Raw genomic sequence first — 25396 nt, 5'->3', positions numbered from 1 at the left:
ACAGTGGTAAGTGATTGGTCATCCTGCGTTCCTTCTTTCCATACCTTGTTCAATCCTAAACGTATTATCACCCAATTCTAGCAAACACCAATTCATTTTTTTATTGTCATTAAGTTTAATTTGTAGAACTCCATTTTAATTTTTATTTTTTATATATTCAATAATATTGTTATTGGGTTTATAAAAACAGTTTATTTTTAAACAAGTTCTGCTGTGTAATTATTACTTTTCAAAAATATAGAAACAGCTGTCACGCGTAATAATAACTACACAGCAGAACTTGTTTAAAAATAAACTGTTTTTATAAACCCAATAACAATATTATTGAATATATAAAAAAAAAAAAAAAAACACCAATTCATTTTGTCTTGTTTAAATTATTTACAGTCCACTTCTCGTGTCCATTTGAAGCTTATTGATTGTTTCGGATGCAACATATATAATTAAATTAAATCAATTATTGGTAAGCCCGTAATAAGCAGAATTTCTGTTCATTGCGTACTCGGTAACAGCGAAACACGAGAGCGAGCTTGTAAATTGTGGTAAAATATATAGTTTCGAGCAGAGTGCGCCGATTTTGCAAAATGGATGATAATATCATTCCAGTGATGGTTTGCTATCGGAACCGTAAATAGTCGAACCGGGTCAAAACCGGAAACAACGGACAGTGAACAGTGAACGGTGCAATAGTTTTGTAGGACATGTTACTATTTTCAAGAAAAATGAATTTATGGTCATTTTTAGAAAATTATGCCGTGTTTGTTTCACTGGTATTTAAATGAAAGGCGCTATTGATCCCATCGGAGAAACGACTAATGCCACACATGTTCCATATAAAGCACATAATAGAGTATATTGAGCACAAGAACTACGAGTCGTATTTACGATTTTTCTAGGCTCAGGGGGCCTAGCACAGTATAATCGAAAATTTTACAATATTGGTTCGATAGGGGTAACTACCGATGACTTTATTTCGATTTCTCGAACACGGTTGCGCTGTTGTAGCCATACCGATATTGATAACGCAATAAGTTAAAAATTGACATACGCTGGCAACACTGGTGGTATATAACACTATATAAATCAACAATATCAAGTTTAAAGAATAACTTTAATATTTTTAATTGACAGTCCGCATGTACTTATTGACACTAAAAAGGAGATAATAAGTTCATGAGGTCTTTAGTCGTAATTAAAAAATATTTTTTGTTTCTGCAAGTTGAAACGGAATAAATTATTGATAGTGATGATGAATCTATTACTGATAGATGAATCAATTATGTCTATGGATCATGCATATAATTTCTTTCAATTCTAAGACCTTCGTTAATTCATCTTCATTCAGTAATAAGCCGGTTATTTTGCATAACGAACGACATTATCCAAAAATGTGTGCATATTGACAGCTAATCTGATACCTTTGGAGTTCGCGCTAAAAGCAGCGGCTTTTGTCTACCGACTGTCAGGATCACATTCTGACCGTCCTCGCAAATATCGTTAACTGACCGGATTAACTGACGGATTTTATCAATATCATATTGATACAGGGTTTTATCGATCTACAGTGCTTGATACCCTGTTCTGTTTTAAAGTAAGTAATTAATGTACCTAAGGGTGTGGCGTCCGAAATTTGTTTGGCGATGGTTCATACGTGCCTGAAAACTTCAGCAGTAGTCTTCACGACTTCTTCAAGATACCACTTGGCAGAACAGATGTTTAACCATAGCATAGCATGACAATGGTGCTATTGAATGACATTTCATAAAAGTAAATACATTTAATTGTTACTGTTCGGGCATATTTACCAATTGTTATTTCCAATAATTATTCCCTACCTTTCCGTTCTTGTAACCTTGTCACCAGGAGACGGGAAGTTCAACAGTACAATTTCTGCAGTGCCTCTACAGGTTGTTAGGTTGCAATTCCGAGTTAAGTGCAATACGCCGTGGAGTTTTTTTTTCGTGCTGGCAGAAAGAGGGAAAATTGAGGACACCAGGAATAAGGGTAGGACTTTCATTATTTTGGTGGCATCCTCTCATAGTTTCATTTAATTCCCCTTTCGATATTCTATATTTTAGAATGAAACTCACGGCCGAAAATATATCCCGTAAAATATTCAAGGAGCTATTAAAACAGTTACCTCCTAAATAACTTTAAAACATTTTTGTATGGTCGCATACCTATATTGTATGCGAATCAGAAATAGAATTGTTTTGTTGTAGACTGTAATCAAAATTTGACACAACTTTTCAAAAGCTGTAGTTAACAGTTAAAATTGGAAAGTGATTCTTACTTACTCTTAGCTTTTGGTATACGTCTTATTGCAAATTGATATTGTGGCCTTGAGGGACACAGCACAAGCTTCCGCAGTAAACTCGAATTAAACGCGCTGAGGGAACACTCAACATGTGCACTGCACAGAATGTCTTAAAAGATTGGAAATGTATAATAAATTGTTGCTATGTCAATGATGTAGATATGTAGGTATTCCACACTGTCAGGCAGGGATAGGTAATTGGGTGGAGAGAGGCAGGAACATATGTTAAAGGGAGATGCATATAACGTTCAGTTACCTACAGTCAATCACTAAATATATTGTAAATGGATGATTGATTTGTCATAAAATTATTTAAATGGCTGTGAAATGTCTTGCTAGCTTTTGAGATTCCTCCATCTTAAAGCAGATGTTTCTTCATGTTTGGACATGATATTATAAGACACATGGAAGAGATGGAGTGAAAAGCTGTGCAAATTTCATTTACCTGATTTTTGCTTTATAGTTAAGATTTCAAAAGTATAATAATAGTTGTGAGAATTGGAACAAAAGCCTGACCCTTGTACACACATTATCAAAACGTCTCGCACTTCGATTTTCTTCTACCAAGTGCGTGTACCAGAGCTGTAAGGTCAATGACCTGTGATGCGTAACCTTTTTAAAAGTAAGAAAAATATATCCATTTTCCAAATTTTTACGAGTGCAACACGGACATTATCCGATAGCATTGTGCTTTGGGCGCGGTAATACGAGCATGCCCGAGGTAAGCTTAGTAAAGAAAAAAATAAGGAATAACGTTTGACACGAAATTAAAATTTATTTATAAACATAAACCGCAATGGAAATTTGGAGTTTCAATTACAAAATATTTTAACGATTAAAATTACTTATTTTTTTTTATTTTTTATCTCGATAAAGTATTTTCACATTTTATTCTTTTAAAACACCTAACATATATGTAAAAATGATAATATTGTTACAAAAATACATGAATGGCAAAAGATTTTTTTTTAAATATTTTTACACCAATGAAGAGAACTAGCTCTTGAGTTTGGTCTAGAAGTAAAGAGTAATGCTATAGAGTGTGTACAAGACGCATAAAATTATATTATATAAATATGGTTCGAAATGAAGTAACTGCATTGTTTTAATGATGTTACGCGTTATAAACCTACCACCCTCGTCAGAATCCATTTAGAATTTTGTTTTGTTCGCACAAACAGGACTTCAACTCGTCTTGGAAGGAGTTAAATAATAAAATGGTTCTTTAATATTAATCAGGGATTTATTATATTGGTGACTCGATAGTCGACCTAAATAGAAGCCTGCTTATTGGAATTTGGGCAAGTGAGATTGTCTGAGAGCCTTCTCACTGGCCATGGCGACAACTGGCCACTGGCTCCATCTTGCCGCCATCTGTGCGTGCATCTACAAAGCTTCCCAACAAATTTAATTCAATCAAATTACCGGGTTTTATTATTATTAAAATATACACGTGGTTTCGTGCAACAGCATGTCCCGTTTCCTTGCAAGAGCGTGGTCCCGTCTTGCGAAGCTTCCTATGCAAGATTCGTTTTTACCCCCCCAGGCTCGCAAAAGAGCACAGCAAACATTGTTTTACTATGCACATTGAGCGATAGTAAAAATTGGGGCATGGTTTGTGTATCACTGACATACTAGTAGATAGCAGACACATATTTCATGGTTGCTGATAAAAACATAATGGAAATCAGTGTTCGAAGTTAAGCGGAAGCACATATAAAAATGAGCCGGGGATTATATGTTTTCCGGAATCCGGCGATTGCTTTCACCGATGATTAGTTTCGTCAGGTTATGTTGGTATTCCTTTTTTATTGGGCATCATTAAAGGGAAATAAAGCCTGGACATATATTATATTAAATAGAAAATTTTGGTCAAAATTTTGTTCTGATTTTCGATATGGGCTGGTGTGACAGATATATTGATTCGGTTTCTGAAAATTTTTTAAAAAGGTCAATGAATTTTTTTTCTTACTTAACCAAGACAATACTCTAGAATAAAGCCAGTGAATCGGCTATGTTCAAAAATATGCGTCACGCAGCTTGTTGGTTGCTGACTCCTTTTGTACAGACCTGCGGTTGAATTTTCCTTATCAAATCTCAAAGCTCACATTTTAATTATTTATGATAAAGGTATTAGTAAAATCTCCAATGTTTCTTGAGGGATTCCTCGAGAAGTTACTAATTCATTGTCTAGAAAAAATAAATCTTGTTTTACAGCTAATTTTATAGTTAAAACGTTTAAAAAAAACATTATAACCGTTCAAAATAAAATGTTTCAATCGCAAGGTCCTATTTTTATTATATTTATCTTAAATACAATAAAATATAATATTTATATATTATATTATAAAATATTATATTTATCTTAAATATAATGAAATAAAGTATTTATATATTATATTATAAAATATTATATATATCTTAAATATAATAAAATATATTATTTATATATTATATTATATTTATCTTAAATATAATAAAATATTATATTTATCGGTTCCATGGGGAACCCTCTAGAAATCTTTGAGATTTTAGTAATACGTTCATCAGAAATAATTAAAATGTGAGCGTTGAGCAAACCCCCGTTATTAGAGTCTAATGTCGCCTAAGAGGAATACATAATCTAAAAATATGTACATTATTAGTGTGCCTTATATTACCACGAATATAGGTAATAGGCATATAAATCGCTTGGCAAATGGAGTATCGATCGATAAAACCCCACATCAATATTTAATTTGTCAGTTAGCGATATTTGCGAACGCGCTCAGAATATGATTCCGACAATCGGTAGACAAAAGCCGTTACTTTTAGCGCGGCAACTAAGATGTCAGATAAGCTGTCAATATGCACAAATTTTTTAACGATATCGTTCTTTACGCAAAACAGCTGGGCTATTAATGAACGGAGGTGAACTAACGAAGCTCTTAGAATTGAAATATATCTAATATACATAGACTTAATTAATAAATCTAAGAAGGTAACAATTGATTCCGTTTAAAGTCAGGAAAAGAAAAGTTGGTAGTTGTGACTAAATACACCATAAACTAATTTACTCCCTTTTTAGTGTCAAATGTCCATGCGGACTGCAAATATATATTTAAGTTAATATTCTTTATTGTCAATTAATTGCTTGACATTTAGGAATGTAAAGTCATAGACAGATGCGCCAGTGTTGCCATAGTTATACGATTTCATATTTATATCGTGTCAATATCGGTTCGGGTATCGACAAAGCAACCGTGCTCGAGATATAGATATAAAATCGTTGAGTCTCTTGATTCAATATTGTCAAGTTATCAATTTCATAGTCTTAGACCCACTGGTTGTCGATTTAATTGTCTTAACTGTCTAAACTTAACCTAACCTAACCCAACCTAATCTTTAATTACCTAACCTTACCTAACCTAACCCAACAAAAATGTTACAACAAAATTGCGAAGTATAGTTTAAAATTCCTGCAAAACTTCAGATCTTTAATTGCATAACCGCGTATTTTCTACGAATTGCTTTGAAAAAAAGTATTTTACTTTGGATAGTAAAAGCAAGAATTTTCCGGCTCCCCCTTTGAAGAGTTTTCAACCGCTAAGCAAGTAATTCGCCATTAAAACTGCATAAACAAAGCTTTGATTAAATTGCAACTTCAAGAGTCTCAGCCATGCAAAGTTCTACAACTTTTGTCGCGTTGCTTTGCACAAAATATTCTTGCACTATACCACTTAACTACTTACCAACTTTAAATCTATAAAATATGAAATGTAATGTAGCACTGCAATAAGTAGGCGGAGAGGGCAATAGAAGGTACCGAGAAAATATGTTTGGCTAAAATGTTTATTTTTCTCTTGAATGTAAAGATGTTCAAGTGTGAAAGATACTTTGAGTATCGCCCTGGTGTTAGACTACCATTAATTATTAAACGTTGCTTAAAATGGATTAGGCCATGTTTGGTGACCAGATTTGAATAGTCAGGTACTTTCCCACCACCTTATTTCCTTTCCTTCCTCTCTCCACTACCTACAGTATCACATAATACCTTAATTGCGGATGCTATAGTATCACTGGCTCCAGACGGTTTAGAGCAATTGGGACTCTAAAAAAAGGCCAAGATGTGAGATACTCACAGTATTTAATTAAAGCCCCACCTTCCTCTTACCACCTGCATCCCCTCGCCACTACCTCCAGCCTTACAAAATACCTCAATTGGGGATTCTATAGTCTCACTGGCTCTAGACGGATAATATTAGCGATTATTGTCAAAACAAAACACATGATTTTCGTCACTTCATTGCATTGCATCGCCTTAATTATTTTGAATGGAAATTTTACGAATTGTAAATAACAACAATGTATAATTTTTTTATTTTTTGGTTATAGTCCGTTGTCTCCCCCGATTAGAATGAAAACTGATATCGCAATTTTAAATAAGACCTTCAGATTTTTACGACCAAGTCAGGCCATTGAAATCATCGGATTGATTTCATCAGAAGTACGGAAAATTATACTTATCCGAAGCACATGAACACGCTCATAGCACGATTCTATCTATCTGTTCGGTGTTTATCTTTGTGAGTAAGTAGTGGGTTCGAAAAGAGAAAACTGAGAGTCGAAGTTTAGTGCTTGAGAAATCAATTATATAGTTTCGGATTAAGCTGGAAATCCATCAAAACTTAATTATATCCAAAGTACGAGAAGTTGATGGGTAGAAAATAGCCTGCGGCGCATTTAACTTACAATTGAATCTACATAATTACACTTTAACAATAAGTTAAAAGTGGGTCAAATCGTAGGAGAAATCGAGGTCTTATTTTCGAATTAACTCATTTGCATTAGTTTATTATTCTTAACGCGTTAATAGTATAAAGATATTGTATATTGTCCTCCACGCTAGCAGTTCACCTGCTGTGGAAGACAATATTCAATGGTAATTTACTTAATAATAGCAGTGGACTTAGTTATGATATATAAAAAGTGGACAACGTAGTTAGTTATATTACATAAGACAGAATGTGCATCTAGAAAACGAAGGGTTTTATCTCGTTGAGGTAATCTTAATTGCCCTTACATGGCAGTTCACATGTACTTATGACAGTAAAAACGGAATTAATTAGTTTATGAGGTCATAAGTCATAACTAACAACTTTTGTTTCTCGATGCTGGCTGGTACGAAATGAATTGATCGCGTCTTAGTTGAAAGTCTATGGATCATAAATGTTTTCTTTCAGTTCTAATAGTTTATTTAGATCACCCCCGTACGTTAATCAGCCAGTTATTTTGCATAACAAACGACATTATCCAAAAAAGTAGTGTATTGACTGCTTATCTGACACCTTAAGTGCCGCGATAAAATTACCGAATTTTGTCTACTGACTGTCGGAATCATATATTGTCCGTGCTTGCAAATATGGCTAACTGAACATACATGATTGATTTCGTCAATATCGTATTAACATAGGGCTTTATCTATCGTCCGAGTGAGTTAGCATAGTACCTACTTAATATGGATAGAAGCTTACCCAGCTCGAAGGACTATTGACAGGATACTTCTGTGAACCTGGCCACTAAACTTCTACGTCAAATTTAATAATGTTATTATTAAGACTTCGGAATTCAAAAAGAAGAGAATAACTTAAAATGGTTTGAAAGGTAGGTACGAAAATTCAAATGATAGAGGAAGCGCACTTAAATTAAATAGATTATAATTAGTAAGCATAAGCGAATATATTTAATGAAACATGTCCTATTTAAAAAAGAGTAAAAATATCTTGACTACTGGATCTTTACTTCAGGAAGGAGAGTAAGTCCTCAGAAGGAAAAGGTAGAAAGGGTGGAATGGGTAAGAATCTAGGGATTAATGTGTCCAGGAGTGACGGAAGAAGGAGAGACCAGTTGACCTCTCCAACTGGTCTCTCCTAAGTCCGTCACTCCTGGACACATTGATCCCTAGATTCCTACCCTTAATTCATACCTTTTCCTCCCCAGAACTTCCTTTTCTTCCTTTCCTTAAAAAGAACCTCCACACAGCACCCCCAAAGTTGACATAGGGAAATTCTTTTCCTAATGGATTTCTTTGCGGGGTTAATGTAAAAAAATGAAGTTAATTATTTAATTTAAATAAAAGTGCTCTCATATTATGACAACTCAATTATAGGCAAAAAATCATTTTCAGAGCAGATTTTAATTATATAGTTTTCGAAATTTCCATGCTCTCTGATAAAGTGGAAAAATTTAGTCTATGAGCTGGATAATTTATCATTATGAAATATTTATAAAGTTCGCAAACACGCACAACAGTTCTCGGGAGAGCATTTCAAATCCATTAACGAAATTAAAAATGAAATAAGTCGTCGTGCGCACAAATTTCCACAAATTCAAACTTTGCTCTACTAATGTTTATAAGACAATGTCATTTTTATGTATAGCACAAAGGAAAGCAAATTTTTATATGCAATAATTTCTCTTCTGAAATATCCTATATTTATTTTGCATGCTTTTTTGCATACTGTTATAAGTTGAAATCTTGTATTAATTTGTAATAAGTAGAAATAAATAAATAAGTTTCATTCAAAAATCACCGTTTATTACATTTTACATATGAACATAGTAATCTTCTTTCGTATGTTGGAGAGTATTTTGAATAGGAAATCCACCTTTGATCGACAGGTTCCCTCAATATTCAGGGACAATATTTTTAATTGTTCCCCTATATTTACCGATTCCCCTTGGCCGGGAGACCTATCGGTCTTCGGCCCCTTAAATAACGGCATAGTTACTATATTATTACGTAACAAATGTAATAATAGTAATTTTTGAATGAAATACAAATACATATTGAATTATTTAGCGGGTTTGCAATAAGCCGACGTAGCTTTGTTGTTTAGAGCAGATGACCGGGAATCAGAAGACCGTGGGTTCAATTACCGTCGGCAGCATTTATTTTCAATTTGTATAGGTATTTCAGGCGAATAATTATTGTTTATTATAATTTGATTACCGACAAACTTCAAAACTCTTCGTACATGCTGTTAGAAATGAGTGTGATAGTTATGCTATAAAATGATTGAATAAAAATTATTATTTATTTTAACGAAACCAATTGAAAAGTTTATTTATTTAGCAGAAGGGTTTACCAAAATACGTTCATCTTAAAACGTGTTGTTTTGACTCCATGGGTTATTCCCTTCGAAGGAACTTGTCAGAATCAAAACGTAGCCTATGTTTTATTTATAATTTATTTTTACTGGGTTTTTACAGATGGTCTCACTTACATGAAAAAACCCAGTTACAAAAACCACGCAATAAAATCTATAAAAAATATTTAAAAAATCTAAACATCTAAATAAAGATTGAAAAACAAAACAAATAAAAATAATAATAAAGAATTGTGAAAAATATAAAGCTCACTCTATAGTACGAGAGCCCACGACCAAAATTTTTGTCTCATAGCAATACGGCCAAAACCGCATCAAATCGATAGATACGATTATCCTGAACTCGAAAATACCAATATCAGACATTTTCCGCGTAGCGTTTGATCTGACCGAATTTTCAAAATTGTCAAAGAATTTTACCGAACTGCATCATAGCAATATGTCTGATTTGCAGACTGTAGTTGAATGATAGTTCTGAGATACCGGAAACATATTTTTCAGACGTTAGTGGTGTAGCGCAAACCCGTAAAATCACTTAAAAATGAGACAAAAAAAATGTCTCATAGCAATACGTCTGAAAATCTTTTTTATTAGTAAATTTTGGTTATTTGATGCGAACAAAACAATTTTCAGACGGAAATGTGAACGCATTAAATTTTGAGACCGTTTTGAAAATGTTAACAAATTTTACCGATCGGTATCATAGCAATATGTCTGAAAATTGTTGCACATGATAAAATAAGTTGTCCACATGTGCAAAAAATTTATATCAGACAAATTAAGTGTAGCACCTTCTCTATCAGACAACTTTTCGATACTCAGATATCATTTAAAAATCGTATTGAGGCATCTTGAATTTTCTGTTACAAACCAATGAATACGTTGCGACCCTGAATTTATTAGATGATAATTAACAAAGAATTTACCCGAAACCGTAACATTGAAGTTGAAGGACTGAAATAAATCGCACAAAAGGAAACTGGGATGAAGTTGAAAAAAAAACGGTTTATTCAAAGTTACAAAATATTCTCGTATTCAATCGCTGTCGGATTCGGAATCGTCGTCTTCGAAATCACTCTCGACATCGCTCGGGAGATCTTCAACGTCCTCTTCTGTAAAATAAACATCGTTAGTGAAAATCACGAACTTATTTATGAAATTAACAGCAAAAGCCATGTAAGCCATCGCTCTGGATGTCGATGCACCGTCATCAAAAACATTACTGACGACATTGTCGTGAGAAATATTTGAATCCTTCGGAATCCTCACAGCCGTGAAATTTTTGTAGCACGCCGAATGGTATCCTATGTCCGTGTCGATACCACGTGGCAACTCGATTTCGGAGCAAATCGATTTCCTGCTTACTCTCTGTTTTTTACTCCGATATTCGGCCACTTCTTTGCACTTTTTCAGCGTCTCTTCGGTAAATTTTTTCACTTTCTCAATCGTTGTTTCTTTACAAAACACACAACTCAGGTCCGACATTTTAAACCACCACAACCGCACAACGTATGACAACTAAGTGAGCGTCGTTCCAACGTTTGGAGCAGCTGGCGAGTGAGCTGTATAATAGTAAGAAAGGGGCAGGAGCGTAACAATCGCTGAGGCTGTTGAAATTAAATACTGATTCATTTGATAGTTTTGGTTTTTATTTAAAGCACACTTGAGTAACTTTTACAAAAGAAATAAGTAATGACATCTGTCATCTGTCAAAGTACATATAATAGACAAGGGAGATTCTTGAATATCTATGAAGGCTGTAAATTTAAAAAAAACATTTAACAGAGGCGTCGGCCAGGCGACTCCGAAACGTTATTTTCGTTTTTGGGAGTATATGCTACACTTAAAGTGTCTGAAAACAGGTTTTTGGTAATCATGGCAGCAATACGAAAAGTTGAAAAAAAAATTATCTGTATTGCTATGATACAGGTCGGCTAAATTTGTTGACATTTTCAAAAATGCGCTCAGGCTATATGCTACGCGCAAAATGTCTGAAAACAAACTTTTTCGTAATACAATTATAAAATCTATGTACATTTTCACTATCAGACGTATTGCTATAATACCGACTGTCTTTTTTTTTGACACAGCAGAAATGGCCTCCCACGCAGTTGCTACACTTTCGACCGTTACTACACACCTAGTCGGGTTCAGAATCATACAATCTAACGATTTTATAGGGTTTTTGCCGTATTGCTATGAGACATAGTTTTGGTCGTGGGCTCTCGTACTACTAGTGACAAATAGTTCAAATACAAATAAGATTCGAAAGAGACACAAAAGATAAAATAGAGAAACAAGTAACACAGAGTACAGGGTTTTCCAATAAGAGGTGTTATTTTCAATAGCCCGCTATTTCGGTAGATGTTACTTTTGAAGCTGTCATTTTTTGACATTTGACAAGTAGAAACTGCGCCATTGATAAAAATGAAACGATACACGCTTCAACAACGCATTGAAATTATTAAAATTTACTTGAGTGAATTAAATGCAAATCATCTTGAGTGATGAGGCCCTGTTCCACCTCGGTGGCTTCGTCAACAAGCAAAATTGTCGCATCTGGGGCTCGGAAAACCCAAAAGCTATTGTTGAAAAGCCTCTCTTTCCTCAACGTGTGACTGTTTGGTGCGGTTTATGGTCCGGCGGAGTCATTGGACCTAACTTTTTGGAAAATGAGGCTGGAGAAACAGTTACTGTGAATGGATTGCGCTATCGAGAGATGATTAATGATTTTTTATGGCTGGAATTGGAAGGTATTAATTTGGACAACGTTTACTTTCAACAAGGCGGCGTTACGTGCCACACAAGCAACGAAACCATTGATCTTTTACGATTATCAAAATAACACCTCTTATTGGAAAACCCGTATAATTAGCACAACATATTTTTTAGCAACAGCAGAACATTTTTTCGGAATCCGTATAAATTATCGACACAAATGTTCAATTTCTTTTATTTCAAAATTTACTCTTTTAAAATAATATGTAGTATATTTGCGGCACGTTCAAGGGTGGAAGATACTCTCAGTATCGCCCTGGTGTTAGACCACCATTTATTATTGTAAAGTTGCTTCAAATGGCTTTGGCCGTGTTTGATGACCAAATCTGAGTAGCCAGGTACTTCCCAACCTTTCTCTTCCCTATCTACTTACCCTCCCCAGCATCTTCAGCCACACAACATACCCGATTGGGGAGCAGTTAGAACTCTCACATTTAAAATAAAACTCTATCTACTATATATCTCTTACATTTAAAATAAAACTCTATCTATTTTACAGTCGAAAAATTTGAGTCTGAGTGCTAAAAAAGCGATATTATTTATAAATATATTCAGGTGAAACATGCGATGGCGTCTTAAACAATGGGTATTGGAAACATTTATTTCAATATTGCCAAGACATAATCATAGGGTATCAAGATGGCCGTGAAATTTGAACAAAAACTTTATTAACTGGGTTATGTAGGTTAGGTTAGGTTAAAAAAAAAATTTTCATCGTTTCTATTGACTTTTATATCACTTTTTAAAAGTATGTTGAAAGTCACTGTGTTGAGTTATCATGGAACCCTCGGCGGTAGATCCAAATAACGGGTTCGACTTTGTAAAACACAGACTAACAACTAACCATCACGCCATAGGTAAGGAGGATGGACCGCCACACAGCTCTCACTTCTTGTCCCATTAACATTTCTTTCACGATTATACGTGTTTTTGCCACGAAAACGCCTCAGGGATATCATTTCTACAGCACTCAGTCTGCTTTCGTTTCTCTGCCAGTCCAGTTCCAGCCTCACTGCCATACATCAGGCATCATACCAGCGCTCCGTTGTGGCCCACATAAAAATCTAATCATATATTTTGCTAGCATGTTCCAGAGTGGCAGACACTCACAATATCGACTTGGTGAAAGAGCACCTTTTAGAATCGAAATTTTGCTTGAAATTGGTTGTCTGACTACAACTGAAAAGCTGTGTACTTTAAAACCTTAATATTCTTTATCTCCTCTCCCTCCCTAATCAATTTAGCCTCAGAACATACCTAAAAAGGATACCATTGTCCCACGGGCTTCAGACAGTAGGGACTCCTGCGGCTTTATTTTTTTAAATGTTGGAGTGAATATTTTGGGGCGAAAACTAAGAATAATCCTTGTTCGACATCTCAATCAACGTCGTTTGAATAAGAGTGAAAAAATCTAAACTTTGTTCGATTTTAAAATGTTTTTTTTGATAATGAAAACGTTTCGTGGATGCCCGTCCGTAATTTACACCTCCCTTTAATTAAATCACAAACTCATCAGTTGCCTCATCTCTTTTATTTCAACAGAAGAGTTAATTCATGGCTGCTCTTCTTTTTATTTAGCTTTTTCCTTTGAGAGAGGAGGCAAAAGAATGCTGCGGAACTCTTTGAGGGATCTCCACCCAAGCATACATCCCTTTGTGGCGGTACTGGCTACCTGGTTCCTACCCTGTACCTGCTACCCGGTACTTACCCTGTACCTGATACCTGCTCTGTACCTATCTGTACCTTCAGCAGATACACGAGATACAGCGAACGTTGCAGGAATTTAAAAGCACGGAACAATGTGATGTGAAGGTGCGAGTGGCAGGAATTTTAATTCAATCTTTTGTGATAAGGTACGGGCCATATCTACCTTGTTTCTATTTGCATACAGGCCCGGATTAGCAATGAGGGTGAAGAGGTTACAGCACAAGGCTCAATCTCACAGGTCATATGCCATATTATGTCACCGAAGAATCCAAATAAATGGAATATTGAAAGATTAAATTTCTCACCATGGTAATAAGGGAGACACAACGATTTCTGTGAGCTGTTACAAAAGATAAAAAATTAGTCCGAGAGGTAAAACTCACAGGTGGTAATTTCGGTCGTGATAAAATGAGAGAATTCATTATCAGGCAATAAATTTAGGGTACAAGAACAATTTTAACAAAGTGACGGATTGAAAAAAAGCATTGGTAGCCTACATACGTGATATGGCTTGATGATCTGAAAAAAACTGGTGGTTTCGAATTAATGGGGGCCGCTAAAGATCGCCATACACGGAGAGAATTAAGGAAAGCTTAGGTTCAAAGTTGGACGCCAAAAGATGGAATTAATTGGAAACGTATCAGCAACAAAATAAAGGCGTGCAATAAATGCCCAAAGATTCACAAGTTAGAGTGTGTGGATTAATTCAATTTTGTTAATTTTTTAAAAAAAAAGTCAAAACCGAAGATGTATTCAATGTAAAAACTTTTATAAGATCGGAATAGACTTCAGGATCTCGATACTCGACGAAGTCATTCTACTCGATCAACGAGTGGTTGATGAGTTGATGTTTGGCGTATGTAAGTATTTACCTTCGACGAGACTCAAAAATAAGAACTTCGACCAATGTATGTACTTTCGACGGCGATTGCGAGCGACCTGGATTGAAGAATAGATACACTGAAATGGAATTAAAACTACCGTTCCAAACGTAAGCATAATCTTAAGGTTTTTATAAAATATTATTATAAGTGTAACTCCAAGAAGTAAAGGATACCAAGAAGGGTACCAAGTAGAACTAAGGTTTACACATTGCCACAAATAATAAATCTAATTAGGTTTTAATAAATTATTACCGATTTCATCAAATTGAAACAATAACTCACCAAATTCGGTCCTGAGAACATAATTCACGTACAATATTTTTGTATGAAACTATTTTCACAGAGAGAAGTACCTAGTTACACAAAAAATAAAATTAAAAAAGTAAAACGAAGCTTGAACTCGCCTTTAACGAGAAAATGACAATAAAAGCAAAAAAAATATAACGAGATACTTTTGCCTTACTATTTCTCCACTCTTTTAAAAAGTTGAAAAATTCTGCAATAAAATTATCTAAACATCATGCCATATTTCATCACAGAGCTAAGCAGAAATTATGGAATGCCTCATCTTTGTCGTAGAATGCACTCTTTTCCACGTCCACACTCATACACACTTTTCCGTTATTCATCTTTATTAAAATATTCCCAACATTCTTACTAAATTAAAACATATAATATATATTCTGTTATTTGGTATATTATACTTAATGTGCCACATTTTCAAACTACCCAACTGTTCCCAGCTGTTCCAGACAGTTTTAAAATAATGAATGAATAACTATGAATATTAAAAAACATGAAACATGATTTTAAGCTCAACCCGTAAAATCATTCCTCCTCATGTACCCTAAAATTGAATAGAACAACCTGTAAATCCTGATACAGGAGAAATATCTTTGGCTGTGCATTGATAAACTTATAATTTAAAGAGCATATTCAAGATATTAAAGATAAAATCACCCCCTTAATTAGCGTATTTAGCTGGATATCATATCTGTTACCAAATAAAATTTAAAAAAAGTCTATATTATAGTCTCGTACATACACATTTAAACTATTTGATTGAAATCTGGGGAAACGCACATGAAACATATATAAATGAAATACAGGTAATACAAAAAAAAAGTAATCAAAAAGATATTTCACTTCAAACCTAGAACATCAAAAAAAAATATGTGTGGAAACAAAACTGTTAACATTAAAAAATATATATGAAAGTCAGTTTTTATCTCTGTAAAAGAGGTTTAAATTTTCAAGACTTATCGCTACAGAAATTGTCCCAAGCGGATTGAACAACACGTATAAATACAAAACGCAATTATTGGTCCCGATTTGAAAATGCTTTCAGGATGTCTCTGGTATTAGACCCTCGTTATGTATGGAAATTAGATTTTTCTTTGTTTAGTATTCAGATCTGAAAAGCCAATTGTCTGCACACCTTTTCTCACCCCATCTATTAAAAGATTTCGAAACCATGCCACCTATAAAACGTAACTTCGGTCGAAAAAATTCAAAACATGTAGGCAAATAATCGAAATAATCTAAAAACTGAAAAATCGGAAAATTCAAATAATCAAAAATTTTAATAATCGGAAAATACCAATAACCGACAAATTAGTAATAATTGAATAAAAATAATAATAGTAAAAACTTGAATAAAACGTGTTGTTAATTGAATCCTCACTTTAAACTATGACTGTAAGCATTTAGTAAAATTTTAAAGATTTAATCATTTTTATAGTCTGAAAATATCAATAAACAAAACATATTATGTACTCAGTTGAAACTGTAATTAATCCCGACTTTTTAAAATGACCTACGTTTTGTAAATAATCGAAACCTGTTATTATAAAATATGTAATGCATTGAATACTTATATAAAGTTAATTAATTCTATATCCCCATTAACTAACCGTGTTCAACATTGGCTATTTGAAAGGGGCGAGCTTTCTTTAAAGAATACACGAGTTGCTAAAAATAATCTATCATTTATTTATATTTTTTTTATATCACTAAATTTAAAGGTGACCATAAATAGGTACATTTCTAGATAAGTACGCATCATGATTAACCTGTGTCAAAGTGACAAGAGGTACATTTCTAGATAAGTAGGTACGTACCATCATTAACCTGTGTAATAATTGGTATAATTTTGAATGTAGATTAATCTTACTGTTATATTTTCATTTCTATTTACTTAAAAATATCTTTTTGTTAATCAGTTTAGTCTTTATTTTTAATATGGTTTTTATAAAAATATGTTCTTTTCGATTATGTTTTAAAATCCAACTACGCATCAATATAGCATCAACAACATTTTCCTAAAAAGAGTTGAGAATATTAAGGATCTTGGTATTATTTTTGACAGGCAACTAACATTTGTTCCTCATATAAACGAAATAACCAACAAGGCCATGAAATGTTTGGGTTTTATATTAAGGACAGCGAAAGATTTTAAATTAATAAATTCCTTCAAACTGCTATTCACTGGTTTAGTTAGAAGTAATCTAGAGTATAACTCAACAATCTGGTCTCCATTTTATAAGATTCACCAATTAAAAATTGAAAGAGTGCAACATAAATTTCTGCGATTTATTAATTATAAATTAGGAATTCCAAACGAATATCTTAATTACACTTTCCTCATGAACTTACTAAATTTAACCGATTTATCATTGAGACGCACAGTGTGCGACTTAGTATCTCTTTTCAAAATTTCGAATGGCAGACTGGACGCCATTGATTTGACGAGTCTTATATCGCTCCGTGTACCTACGCGCGACACTAGACAGACCGCTCTATATAATGTTCCCATATCTGCTAACAATTATTTTCAAAACTCACCTATTCAAAGACTTCACATACTCGGTAATAAGTATAGCTCAATTGATGTTTATCATCACCAATCAGTATACAAACTAAAATACAGTATACTAGAATGTTTGTAACAGATTCATAATTTTTTTTCAAACGCATATTTTATTGTTTCATTAACTAAGCTTTGTTTTGTAAAATTCCCAATCGGGCAAAATAAAGATTGATGATTACAAAGATGGTTTACAACAAACTGTAGTGTTTATCTTTATAATAATAATAACTAATAACAAACTTACTTGTCTTGTGTGTATTACCTACTTACATTATTGTACTCTTGTAACTACACTATATTTATATAAACTTATCGAACTCATTGTCCAAATTCCAATAACACCGTAACTATCTTGAATTGTATCTACTTAACTACCTACCTATATCTGTTATATTTTTCTCAAGTTTATGTATTAGTTTAACCTATGTTCTGTAAAATATTCAACCGACGTACTTTGTACAATAAACTTTGCTTGCTTATGTTTATAAAATAATAACACCATAACAATAACCCTACACATTGTTATGTAAGTTCATACTCAATTTATTATGCTATGTAATTAAAATATTTTATAATGCTACTGAACAACAAAACCCATAACATGTATATGTAAAAGCCTTCTAGGCGTTAATAAAATGAAATAATAAATAATAAATAATAATAAATAATTATTTGTTCTACAAAAAAAAATTATGAATTTCTTACATAAATCATGTACAACTACCATAATACGGGCATGAGCCTAGTATGGTAGTTGAGAAAATCACCAATATTATAAGTTTTTTGAATTTATAAAAAACATCATCACGCTGTGTTCCCGCAGCCGTGGGCAGGGAGGATGGAAAGCAACACAACTTATTATACATTACGAAAAAGATTCCGAAATATAAATGATAGTTTAAATGATTTTAAAATGTATTCGATAACATAGACACAAACAAATGAAAATAATATTAAAATAACACAAGCTCAGCTTAATTTTGGGGGTGCATCCTATGTATTATATTATATAAAATGATTATTAAATTGTAACATATTTGTATTGTAAATGACGTACTCGTAACATTACTCTTTTTTGCATGAACATGTACAAAATGTTTCTCTTGACACACACAACTAGCTTCATTCACATTCATACATAGTCAAATATCTATATGTACTCAATGTACTTTTCACTTTTTTTCAATTTTTTCTACCAATAACCAAATACTTTCTATAAACTCCTTAGATAATATTAATTGCTTAGACACAGCATCAGGCTGATACCAAAATTCTGTTGAGAAAACTGGCACATGGAATGTTACTTATACTTGTAAATATTACATGTAATGTCCAAAATATTAAAGTGGCCCTAAACTTCGTACTAGATAAACAATGGAACGCTTTTCGGGCAACTCTTTTAACAGGCCGGTGGGGGAAACGGATCTCTGGCCGTTTGTCTGAAATCCTGCCACGTTTTTTTAGAATCGCACCTCTGGGAGAGTCACCCAACCAACTTATGGGCTTTGACCGAAACAAATACTTGTTGTTAGGGACCACCGACCAGATAAACCTATAGAAGTATGTCGAGGGTGTGTCCATGTACGTAAATTAAACATTTTTTTCTTATGCGGAACCGTACCAGAGTCCCAATTGCTCCCAATCGCCTGAAGCCAATGAGACCATGGTATCCCCAATTGGGATATGTTGTGAGGCTGGAAGTATTGGGTCGGGGAAAGGGATGGCAAAGAGGAAGGTGGGAAAGTACCTGGCTACTCAGATATGCTCACCAAACACAGCTAAAACCATTTCAAGCAACGTTTCGATCATGCATGCTAGTTTTTCACTAGAGCGATACTCACAATATTTGTCACTCTGGAACGTGCCGCAAATATGCCATATATTATTTTAAGGCGATGCCATACGTAGTAATGTAAAATCATGTGTTTTTGGTTTGAAAATTTGGTCGCCTAGAAATGTTTCAGATGCTTTAATTAAATACTGCGAGTAGAATAAATATTGGCCTTTGAAATGATAGAGTATTTTTTATAAAAGTTTTTTTATAAGCCAAGAAAAAAATAATGTTAAAGCCTATGAAAAACTGCTTTAGAGTTCAAAATCTCCTATTTACGAACCCATTTTCGGTTATGATTTTATTGTGTAATGTGGCAAATTAAGTTATTTATAAAATGATCGAAAAAAAATAAATATTTATGCCTGAACATCCACAAAATAAAATAAAAGGCACTTTTTGGCCATGTTTTTTTCTTACATAAATCAAAACAGGCGGATGGTGTTAAGCGGGAATTTAAACCTTATCGCCATCTACGTAAGGGTTGTCATTGATAGCGGCTCAATTTAAAATATTACACGACGTAGTCCATCGCCTTAAATGAGTAAATTATACAAAAAACACAAAATAATCAAATAAAATTTACAAGCGCACGCCGGAGTTGAACCCGCGTTCTCCGGCTTGCTAGGAGAGAGCATTACCCCTAGATCACGGAGACCGTCACAAGTGATTGACTAAAAGAGGTAAATAGGCACCCCGAAGTTATAAAGCGATTGGTGGGCTGATGCTTAGTTATTGTTAAGGAACTTACTTAAGTGAAAACCTATTATTGGTTAAATAATTAACACTTAATACACCATACTTTGTAATTATTATAACTGTTGGTTTTCCAAATAAAAAAAAAAAAAAAAAAAAAAAAAACTCTGAAGAAATAAGTGTTATGGATCAAAATCCTAAACTCTTTCTAGAATAGATGATCAGCGTTTCCGGGGCCTAGGAGTTGAAAAGTCTTATGAGAACTTGCGACAAGAGCTTTCTTTACTGTACAGATCACACTTCTAGCGGTTATGTGTTCAGTGATGAGAACTACCCCCCTTTAAAAATGGTGCTCTAAAACGTGCCAAATAGCCAACAAACGGCCAAACAGACGTGATATGAATACATTTATTTGGACCCTCTGGTTTCACTTTACAGAACAGAGTTATTACGTCTGTGATATCTGATGTGTAAATTAAGTTATGTGTTTATTTATTTTGTGGACGTTTAAAATAGCATTTGAGTATTGTAAACGTTTTGTTGGAACCCGTTGGGGGGCATTTTTCAAAAGCTGCGGATTTGAATATTGATAACGTAAATTTTATCAGATATTTTTGCCTTACTACCTTGTAGCCATGTAAATTATATTTTGTATACAACATAATGAAAAATATTATTTTTCTTCTATCCGCAAAGTTCGATAGCTCTGCAAAAAGCTTACCTTGATGAAATCAAAGGAATTATGTGATGTATGAATGGCTTACCTTGATGACGCCGAACTCGTATATGACTGGCTTACCTCGAAGAAGTCGAAGGAATGATGTGATTTATGAATGGCTTACCTTGAAGAAGTCGAAGGAATGATGTGATTTATGACTGGCTTACCTTGATGACGTCGAAGGAATGATGTGATTTATGCCTGGCTTACCTTGAAGAAGTCGAAGGAATGATGTGATTTATGACTGGCTTACCTTGATGACGTCGAAGGAATGATGTGATTTATGCCTGGCTTACCTTGATGACGTCGAAGGAATGATATAATGTATGACTGGCTTACCTTGAAGAAGTCGAATGAATGATGTGATGTATGACTGGCTTACCTTGATGACGCCGAACGAATGATGTAATATATGACTGGCTTACCTTGAAGAAGTCGAAGGAATGATGTGATGTATGAATGGTTTCCCTTGAAGCAGTCGAAGGAATGATATAATGTATGACTGGCTTACCTTGAAGAAGTCGAATGAATGATGTGATGTATGACTGGCTTACCTTGATGAAGTCAAAGGTCTTGGTGAGCATAACGATGGCCGCTGCCCTCTCCTGCCATACCATTCTCCAGAACTGGGTGACCGTAAATTCGGTAGGACCCTGTGTGACTATGTAGGCGTTTGGCTTTAGAAGGCTCTGCAATCGTTAAACAGGAAACTTTATTATTTTCTACTACCAATATTTTCATAGGACAAGTTTTTGTGATAAGTAACATACTCAAAACAAAGATAAATAATATTTAGGTACTTTGTCGAGGATGGAATGGTTTTTTATCTGTTTTAAACACTTAGAAAACAAAGATCGAAAAAGCCTTGAAATAATATATATTGTAATTTGATCCTTGACTCCCCTATCCTTTTGGCGCCAAGAATAAATTTAAGATTCACAATGAAAATATTAAGGTTACGCATACATATTATGGTAGTACCAATATGCTTAATATGCCTATGACATCGTATCTCAATCTGTGGGTCGCAATTTGTCAAACAAAATAGTCACGAACACCATAATATATAAGTAATGTATAAAAACCATTTTTTATCAAATAATGTATATAATTAAATGTTACATATACCTAATTCCTAATAAAATAAAATAAATTTGTTATTAAATTAATTAATGCAACGGTTGAGTTTATTTTTGACTTAAGTTTAAACGCGACGCTCGTTATATTCTACGTGTTCATAGATGGCGTTAATTATTTTATTTGATTAAAATACGCTTTTCGCAAGGTATTATTTGACAATATAAAGACAAATTATTTGTTTGCGCCCGTACACACGCAATAAGAATATGAATAAATAGTTTTGTTTGTTTAATAACTCAATTCTTACGAGAAAGGCATACAAATACAATATTGTACCGGTGATTTAATCCAATATTGTATTTTTATACCTTTTTAAAAATAATTTTACACACAAAACTATTTATTCATATTCATATTGCGTTTGTACGGGTGCAAACAAATAATTTGTCTTAATATTTTAAAACAATACCTTACAAAAAGCGTATTTTCATAAAAATAAATCAATTAACGCCATCTATGAATACTTACAATACAACTAGCGTCGCGTTTAACCTTAAAATGTTTTCGTGGTTCGACATTTGAAGCACACATAAGTAAATCATTTTTAAATGACGTGACGGTTTATTTGGTTAGTTTTTAAAGCCACTATAAACGACAAGCTTTTTTCAAACAATTAATTCATAAAACGGGCATTTTTCTAGTTTGGGGTATCTTAATAAATAAATAAAATAATAAATTAGTCACTTATGAGTCTGAAACAGGTAATTTGGCAGCTGCAACAATATTTTCATCAAATGGAACGAGAACTCATATTTTAAAGAAATTATCGTCATCAAATGGGAAAAAATCAGTTGTTGAATTTCGCCCCTCAACATGTTTAAATGCAGTAAAAAGTCCGAACTGGTAAAAGTAACATGAGAAAAAATGAATATGATTTAAGATTTTCACGGCTAAAAATATTTTTGCTATTTGTTTTTGGGGTGTTATGCCGTGTTCTAATTTAAATAACATATTTTTTTTTTTATTTATTCATTTTTGGGAAAATCAACAGTTTACATTTTTACAGATTGTACATAAGTAAAATAGCCAAAATAAAACCAATTACGGATTTCCTCCTTGTGATTTTACGTAAGACAGCATTAGAAGAAATAATTAAATTTATGAGAAATGTGAAGTTATAATTATATAAAATAAAAGAATTGTATAAAATAATAGAACAAAATAATACAACAAAAATAAAAATAAAGGGGAAAAAAAACTAAAATTTATATAAAATAAAAGATTATCGATACATTGGTAACCATAAGAATACAAACAATATTGTGCATATAAATCATATCATAACCATAACCATTTTGATTGAGGTTATGATAATCTCTATCTCGTCTGTAAATATGGTACCGTGGATCGAAAAGTTCCTCATTAAAGATTGAATTGTTAAGCCATGTTTCACTGAGACATATAATGTCATAGTTGTTTAATAATACATTTTGAAGAAAAATATGTGTCTTGGTTCTGAGACCTCTTAAGTTTTGATAGTATAATTCTAAAGATTCCATTGTATTAAGTAGTGTATTAAGTATAGTGCAGTTAATATAAAGTTGCTGGAAAGTTAGTTGATGGAAATATTGTATGTTTTTAGTTTTTCTAGATCATTATAATTATTTATGCAATGGTGATTTGTGTTTTCATTAAGTCTTACATAAATTTTACAATTTTTGATCCAACAGAATTTGAATTTATTAATTTTGGTAAACTCTCTGACCTTTTTGTAGAGTACTTTGTTTTTATGAGTTAAATGTTCATTTATATAGATCCGTTGTTTTCCATTAAAGTTAATATCCTCTGCTGTTAGGCCCCTTCTTGTCCGGATTGCTGCTATGATTTCGTCTGTCTGTTTCCTGCCCTTTAGTTTTACTATAATATTCCGCGGTCTTCCTTCAATCTTCTCCTTGGGGGTGACTCGGGTGGCGTATTCAATGTCGTCGCTTACTATATTTAATTCTGAATAGATCCTTTTGATAATCTCCGTCAGGTTCTCTTGTTTTTTTTCTGGTATCCCAATGATCTCTATGTTATTAATGCGTGCGTGTTGTTCGTTAGCATCCAATTGTTTTTGTAATTCTTTAAATTCACTTTGTATTACGGCGTTTTGTTCAAGAGTTTTTTCAAGGTTGTTTTTTTTTTTTGTATCAATTTTTTTTTCTAGAGTTAATATTTTATTTTTTAATTCCTCGATTTCTTCTTTATACTCGTTTCTGATGATTTCCAGAAATTGTACCTTAAATTCTTCAAACTTTTTGTCAAGAAGTTGGAGGAGTTGGGTGTCCGTAGTATTTAGTGTTTTTGCAGTTGCTCGTGTAGTCATTTTGGCACGAAATATTAATTAGTATAACTTCACTTCACTATTAAAGCTATTAAAATATAGATATTTAGATTTTAGCTAGAATTTTTTGTTTTATTTTGAGATATTTCAAGAGTGAAATAAAAACACGACAGCTGTCATTGAATGTTATTGTTGTATTATATCTGCCCTGATGATGGAAACTGCAATGCTGTCCGAAACGTTGGCTAAAGAAGGAGTTAGCGCAACACGGCATAACACCCCAAAAACAAATAACAAAAATGAGGAAAAATGGCTTGTGGTTTGAACTTGCCGCACATCGGCCTTCGTGAAAAGTGTAAATAAATCATTTTTCACATTATAAAACTTTGATAAACGTTAAAATAACACATAATAAAAAAACTTTTTAAAACCACTTTATTGTACATATTTTTAATATATTAAACCAACAGGTTTCGGTTCACCCTGAACCTTCATCAGGGTTATTTAAAAAAACATAGTTTTGTTTGACGAAGTTTGTCATTTTTCTGGCTACGCCACATTATCAGCTTTGTTCTGCTCCCACCAACCATAGAGCAGAAATTCAAATTGTACGTTTGATTTTGTACATGGAACCGCTCGCACCTGGCGACAATAAATTGCGGTAAGTAAGAATTCATCCGTCATCGACTCAAGATCGAAGATTTATTTACCGGAGAGAAAACCGCCGTTAAATATTATTTTTCTTAGCACATGCTCGCCGATTGTGTGCATTAGTTCATGTAAAAAAAGTGATTTGTGATTCATCGAACTTTCTTCCCAAGTGCGGGCCTCGCTGGATATCAACTTTACTTTGTGTGTTGGTTGCGGAATTACAAGTCTCCCTGGAACAGAGAGATGATATAACGCCTTTCTCTGCCCCGAATTAGGGTGACGCATTTATAGCGTCATCGCACAAATATACTAAATCAATAACAATATTTAGGTTTATTTAAAGTTTTATTAAAAATACATACAAAAGTGGTATTAATAAAAAAGTTATTTT

General features: G+C 33.3%; 1 protein-coding gene across 1 annotated transcript in view; it reads right to left on the bottom strand.

The window, feature by feature from the left end:
* Ptp36E (protein tyrosine phosphatase 36E) overlaps nt 1–25396 on the bottom strand; it is a 625696-nt gene that overhangs the window by 125876 nt on the left and 474424 nt on the right. The window contains exon 7 of the mRNA XM_089638731.1: nt 21503–21637. Coding sequence (XP_089494857.1) covers nt 21503–21637 — 135 coding nt within the window. The remainder of the gene's footprint in view (nt 1–21502; nt 21638–25396) is intronic.

The sequence above is a fragment of the Hesperophylax consimilis genome, chromosome 13, assembly GCF_061612785.1.
Source record: "Hesperophylax consimilis isolate HC1 chromosome 13, BYU_Hcon_1.0, whole genome shotgun sequence".
Taxonomy (NCBI): domain Eukaryota; kingdom Metazoa; phylum Arthropoda; class Insecta; order Trichoptera; family Limnephilidae; genus Hesperophylax; species Hesperophylax consimilis.
The sequence above is the reverse complement of the archived record's forward strand: the minus strand, read 5'-3'. Positions and strand labels throughout refer to the sequence as shown.